This window comes from Coptis chinensis, chromosome 6 (genome assembly GCF_015680905.1).
Source record: "Coptis chinensis isolate HL-2020 chromosome 6, ASM1568090v1, whole genome shotgun sequence".
Taxonomy (NCBI): Eukaryota; Viridiplantae; Streptophyta; class Magnoliopsida; order Ranunculales; family Ranunculaceae; genus Coptis; species Coptis chinensis.
In genome coordinates this window covers 77,132,717-77,138,709 of record NC_141461.1, presented here as the reverse complement: position 1 = coordinate 77,138,709, position 5,993 = coordinate 77,132,717, and the positions used below count along the sequence as shown (strand labels likewise).

The 5,993-nt window shown below is 36.3% G+C and overlaps 2 protein-coding genes across 2 annotated transcripts; both read left to right on the top strand.

Moving 5' to 3' along the window:
- The first annotated feature begins 961 nt into the window (after window positions 1-961).
- LOC147494568 (uncharacterized) lies at window positions 962-3,759 on the top strand. The gene is made up of 2 exons (XM_086568175.1): window positions 962-1,789; window positions 3,661-3,759. Exons 1-2 carry the CDS (start codon window positions 962-964, stop codon window positions 3,757-3,759), a joined length of 927 nt encoding a protein of 308 aa, XP_086424301.1.
- A 252-nt stretch (window positions 3,760-4,011) lies between these two features.
- Window positions 4,012-5,741, top strand: LOC147494567 (UDP-glycosyltransferase 88B1-like). The gene has a single exon (XM_086569021.1). It carries the CDS (start codon window positions 4,150-4,152, stop codon window positions 5,566-5,568), a length of 1,419 nt encoding a protein of 472 aa, XP_086425147.1. The 5' UTR covers window positions 4,012-4,149; the 3' UTR covers window positions 5,569-5,741.
- The last annotated feature ends 252 nt before the right edge of the window (window positions 5,742-5,993 follow it).

The window sequence follows — 5,993 nt, the reverse complement described above, 5'->3', positions numbered from 1 at the left end:
TATATGTTTCTCAATACTATGAGATTTTAATTAAAACGGTTTTAAAAATAACTCTCTACCCGGTTTTTGTCATAATGAATGGAATTTTTTTTTGTTGTTTTCGTTAAAAGAAATGAAGTCATTTCATTTCATTCAAACTGTCATTTGTTGTTAGATATAAAAAAATACCAACTCATAAGAGCATCTTTACCAGAGCAACCAAAAAAACACTAAAATTTTGAACCAAAAAAACACCAAATAACTTTAAGAGCAACATCAAAAAAACACCAAACAACTGCGCGGTTTTGCTAAAACCGCGCCATATCGCCACGCGGTTTTGGCAAAACCGCTCCATAGAAGCCCATCATACAGGTTCAAGCCCACGCGGTTTTGCCAAAACCGCACGGTTTTCTAGAAACCGCGTGCTATAACTATTTAACTCTCGGTTTTGCGATGTTCTTTTCATTTTTCATGTTCCCTCTCATCTAAACTCATCTCCTTGAGCAAAAAAAAAAAAAAAACCCTACCAAAACTCTTGAAGATTTTTTCAATGGATTATTCATCTTCTTCTGATTCATCTTCTTCTGATTCTTCATCAAGCTCGAGCTCTTCAAATGATAACACTGCAGTTAAAACTCGCAAATTAGTGGCTATTGCTCTATCTTTAGTTTGACATCGTCTGAGTTTATTGCATCAGCAAGAAGCGGAGTCTTCTTATAGACCACATGGTGGTTCGAAGAAAGGAAGAAAATATAAGAATCGTCAGTACGAGGCAACACTGGCTCGTGTAAATGCTAACTACTTCGGCGCAAATCCTATATTTCGTGACCACGACTTTCGACGCCGATTTTGTATGGGTCAGTCATTATTTACTCGTATTTTCAATCATCTTAATCATAATGTTCCATATTTTTAACAAAAAGTTAATTGTGCGGGTAAGTTTGGGATTAACCCAAAAATAAAAGTAATTGCTGTTATACGAATGCTTGCTTATGGGACTGCCGCTGATCTAGTAGATGATATGTTACATGTTGCTGAGCCAACTGTTCATAAATGCATGCGCTATTTCTGTGATGGAATTATTAGAATTTTTAGAGGTGAATACTTGCGCAAACCAAATGGTGCAGATATTCAACATTTGCTTAAAGAGTCTGAGGAACGCGGATGGCCTGGAATGCTAGGAAGCATTGATTGCATGCACTGGCAATGGAAGAATTGCCCATCCGCGTGGCAAGGGTCTCACACTAGCCATAAGCATAAACCAACAGTGATTTTGGAGGCAGTTGCCGATCGTGACGCATGGATTTGGCATGCTTTTTTTGGAATGGCGAGTTTTCACAATGATCTTAATGTGCTTGACCGCTCACCAATATTTGATGATATAGTCAATGATGAAGCTATTCCTTGTAACTACACTGTGAATGACCATCATTATAATATGGGCTATTACTTGGCTAACGGTATTTATCCTAATTATGCCACCTTGATTCAAACGATTGCTAAACCGACTATTGCACAACACAAATATTTTGCAAAGAAGCAAGAAGCTGCTAGAAAAGACATAGAGCGGGCGTTTGGTATATTACAGTCGCGTTGGGCTATTTTAGCGAATCCGTGCAGGTTATGGTATTTGGAGAACACGGCTACTGTTATGAGGGCATGCATTATTTTACACAATATGATTGTGGAAGATGAACACGAAACGGATATCCCGCAGTATATTCCTGATTTGGAAATACCAAGTAGAGAAGGTGCTCCTAAAGATGAACGCCACTTTGTTCTATCTCGTTGGGCATCTGGCGTCGAGAAGGTCCGTTCAAAAGTTGTTCATGATAGATTGAAGAATGACTTGGTCGAGCATTTGTGGAGTAGGCGTGGGCGGACTTGATTTCTATTTTTATTTGCACTTCATTTAGACTTTGTATTTATTTATCGTTTCAATTTCTATGTATTTGTGTTCCAAGTTTATTTCTATGTATTTGTGGTTTTATGAAAGGATTTCTGTATATGAGAATTTTGAAAATACAAATTTTTTTTAGAATGATAAAAAGTATCAACTTTAAATTAAAAGAAAATATTCAATTAAAGTACATTCTAATTAAAATTAAATACAAACTTAAATTAAAGTACGTCATTAATTAAAAGACATAAATTAAAAGACAAATTAAAATACTCAAATTAAAAAACATACAAACTCAAATTAAAAGACATATAAACTCAAATTTAGACTATACACTACTTTGACTACTACCAGTGATATTGCCAAGTCAATTCTTCATTTTTTGTAAAATTTCTGCCCTTTTGAGTTGCCAAATTTCGCACTTGTCTTCGGGTAATCCTTCTAATTTCATTCCTAATATTTTCGCATCATTTTCATCTTCTCGAACTCGGAGCGCATCTTTCTTCAATTGAAGTTTTTCTTTTTGGATTTGAAGCTTCCAATCCATTGAACTTTTCTTCAATTGAAGTTTTTCGAATTCCATCTCATCTTTCTTCAACTGTCTTTGAGCTTCCAATTCATAGCCTTCTTTGGTAGTTTTAGAAAGTTCCATCAGAAAATTATCAAGTTTCTTAGCGGATTCCTCCACTTTAGAATCACCTTCTTCTTTATCTTTTTGTCTTCTTTCTTTCCAAGAGGTCTATCTTCAAGCCCATGAACTTGGTTTGGATCATAATCCATTGATTGAGTTGTCGCAGTTGATATTGGAATTGATGAACCTCCTTCTCCACTGTTTGACTTCGACTTTTTGGTGGGATGTAAATCATTTATCAACTGTAGCCTCTTCCATTTGGGTGAGTCTTTCACCATATTATAGCATTGCATCCACTTTCAAACCCCATTATGCATCGCATATGCACTTATTGCTTCCTCAACCTACCAATTAAGCAAAAACTAAATTAGAATTGAAAAATGTATTTGATAATCAAAATAACAAATAAAAAGTAAATACTTACAATCATATTGTCATTATAGCCACTTGGAGGAGATGCTTGAATTTTAGAAAGAATAGCATGAAACTTGTTGATATTAGCTTGAATAATAGACCAACGGTGTTTCATACCGATCAAGTTATGTTCGGTCATTCTTCCCTAAATTTGCATGAAATGCATTTAGAATTCTAGCCCAAAAATCGTTCGACTTTTGCTCATTTCCTACTACACCATCTTGACTAACTTGTAGCCAACTATTGGTGAGAGCAATATCTTCTTCTTGTATCCATGAAGCCCCTATTGATTTTGATTTTGGTTCTTGACTCACTGTTGTTTTAAGAATAGAGAGTAAAGAGTAGAGAGTAAAGAGTAGAGAATAAAGAGTACGTAGAGAGTCGAGAAAACAAGTGAGTGTAAAAATATGGGGTGAGTGTTTCAATTTATAGGGTTAGAAAGATATAGCCATTTTTTGGCCGTTTTTTGCCCGTTGTTGTAATTGAGAGCACGCGGTTTTGGCAAAACCGCGCTATAGAAGCCCATTTAGCAGCCCAAGCCCACGCGGTTTTGCCAAAATCGCGTAAGTGATTTGATACAACACCAAACCTGGAACCAAATATTGGTCGATTTGGTGTTTGGTTTGATGTTTTTTTGTGTTTTCATCAACATGTAGCTCTCCTGAAATTGAAAAAATAATACTAGGTTGATATCACTGCTAAAGATGCTCTAACAAACTATTAATTGAACTTGCAGATTTTAAAGATTTTAAAAATTATTTGCACCAATATCATCAAATTGTATCCACAATACAAGAATACTTCAAATCAGTATTTCCAAGAACAATCATCGTAATACTATTTCTTAATACTACTTGTGTTGATTTTCTCTTTGCAAACACCATGACCAGGCCATTTTATGTTTTTTTTATTGAAGAATATATGATGGAATCATATATGGTAATTTACATTTTTGGTCACACATGTCCTACACTCCTACCATTTGGAAAAGCAATAGCGGGATCCTATTTTTCAAAAAAAAATAATAATAGCAGAATCCTATGACCTTATCAGCTTATCTTATGTCCAATCAGTTCTTTTCTCTTATGTCTCCTGTCAAATCCACTTTTTATTTTTTTAGTTTTTTTTTTTTTTTTTTTTTGAGAACTATAAACTAAATCAGTGATTCTTCGTCAGTTCATCTTCAAAATTCAACCGACATCTCTCATCAAGTAAAACAGGGATCATGAAGAACACGTTAGTATTATACCCAACACCAGCAATAGGCCATTTAATCTCCATGGTAGAACTAGGCAAGTTTATACTCAAAACCTACCCTTCTTTCTCCATAACAATTCTCATTTCAACACCACCTTACAACGCAGGTTCAACTACACCTTACATCAACAAAGTTGCCCAAACAACCCCAATCCATTTCCACCACCTTCCTGATGTAACTCTCGAAACATTCAACTCTCCTCATCATGAAACTTTAACTTTCGAGCTTCTTCGCCTTAACAATCCATTAGTACACCAAGCTCTTGTAACCATTTCCCAAACTTCCAATATTAAAGCACTTGTTATGGATATGTTTTGTGCTATTGCTCTTCAAGTTTCAAATGAACTGAATATCCCTACTTACTTTTTCTACACCTCTGGTCTTGCAGCACTTGCACTATTGTTATACTTCCCTACACTTCATCAAACCTATACACAACATTTCAAAGATTTGAAAAATACCCTTCTTGATGTTCCAGCAGGTATTCCTTCAATTTTAGCTACTGATATGCCTAAACCAATGCTTGATCGCAACGATAAAGCTTATGAACAATTCTTATATTGTACAATGAACATGCCTAAGGCACAGGGGATTATAGTCAACTCGTTCGACTCGCTTGAACCGCGAGCATTAAAAGCACTTCGTGATGGTCTATGTGTGAAAAATGGTTCAACCCCACCATTGTATTGCATGGGTCCATTGATTGCTGATCGTGATGGAAATAAAGGAAGTGGTGCAGTAGTCCATGAGTGCTTAAGTTGGCTTGACGAGCAACCGAGTCGAAGTGTGGTGTTCTTGTGTTTTGGTAGCTTGGGCTTGTTTTCTGAAGCTCAGATAAAAGAAATTGCAATTGGGCTAGAAAAAAGTGAGCAAAGATTTTTGTGGGTAGTGCGTAGTCCACCAACAGATGACAAAAATAAACGTTTTTTAGCACCACCTGAACCAGATTTGGATGTTTTATTACCACAAGGATTTTTAGATAGGACAAAAGATAGAGGTTTAGTGGTGAAATCTTGGGCCCCACAAGTGGAAGTACTGGGTCGTGAATCGGTGGGTGGGTTTGTGAGTCACTGTGGTTGGAACTCGGTTTTGGAAGCAGTTTGTGCAGGCGTGCCGATGGTGGCATGGCCACTTTACGCCGAGCAAAGGATTAATAGAGTGTTTTTGGTGGAAGAATTGAAATTGGCTTTGCCTATGGTGGAGAATGAAGATGGATTTGTGAGTGCAGGTGAAATTGAGAAACGAGTTAAACAGTTGATGGACTCAGAGGAAGGGAAAGTTATTAGGGAACAAGCACTGAGAATGTGTGAAGGTGCTAAGGCTGCATTAAGTGAGGGTGGATCTTCTCTTAGAGCCTTGAATGAGTTGGTTGAATTATTGAAGTAATTATACTGAATATGTGAATTCGGCCCTAATGTAGCTGGTAAATATGTATGGAATAATTCTGAGACGGACACTTATATATGTGTGTATTTTGGTTAGTTCATACACCTAGCAGTTGATTTGTTTTTTTAATAATGGAAGTTACTTTTTTTTTATAATGGCCAAAGGAGTTGATATATGTTTGTTTTCTAGCTATGTTTACTTTTGGTGTGGTGGTTTAATTTGGATGCATTATTACTCATTTAGTTATGTCATTGTCTTGATCAATTATTGGAATAAATGTGATGTAGTGGAGACGTGAGTAGAAGATGGAGAAAAGAGAAAGAGAGATAGATTTCAGGAGATCGGAGAGGCGGGGAGAAAGAGTTGGGTTTGGTTGAGAAGAAGAGTTATGGACAAAAGAGAGTCATGAGAGAGAGAAGTGCAAA

What these genes read in the sequence shown, in the direction of transcription:
- LOC147494567 (XM_086569021.1), top strand. Translation starts at nt 4,150, where the DNA reads ATGAAGAACACGTTAGTATTATACCCAACACCAGCAATAGGCCATTTA.
- LOC147494568 (XM_086568175.1), top strand. Translation starts at nt 962, where the DNA reads ATGCTTGCTTATGGGACTGCCGCTGATCTAGTAGATGATATGTTACAT. An exon ending in GGGCATCTGGCGTCGAGAAG is followed by an intron (nt 1,790 to 3,660) that starts GTCCGTTCAAAA and finishes TTGAACTTGCAG; the next exon opens with ATTTTAAAGATTTTAAAAAT.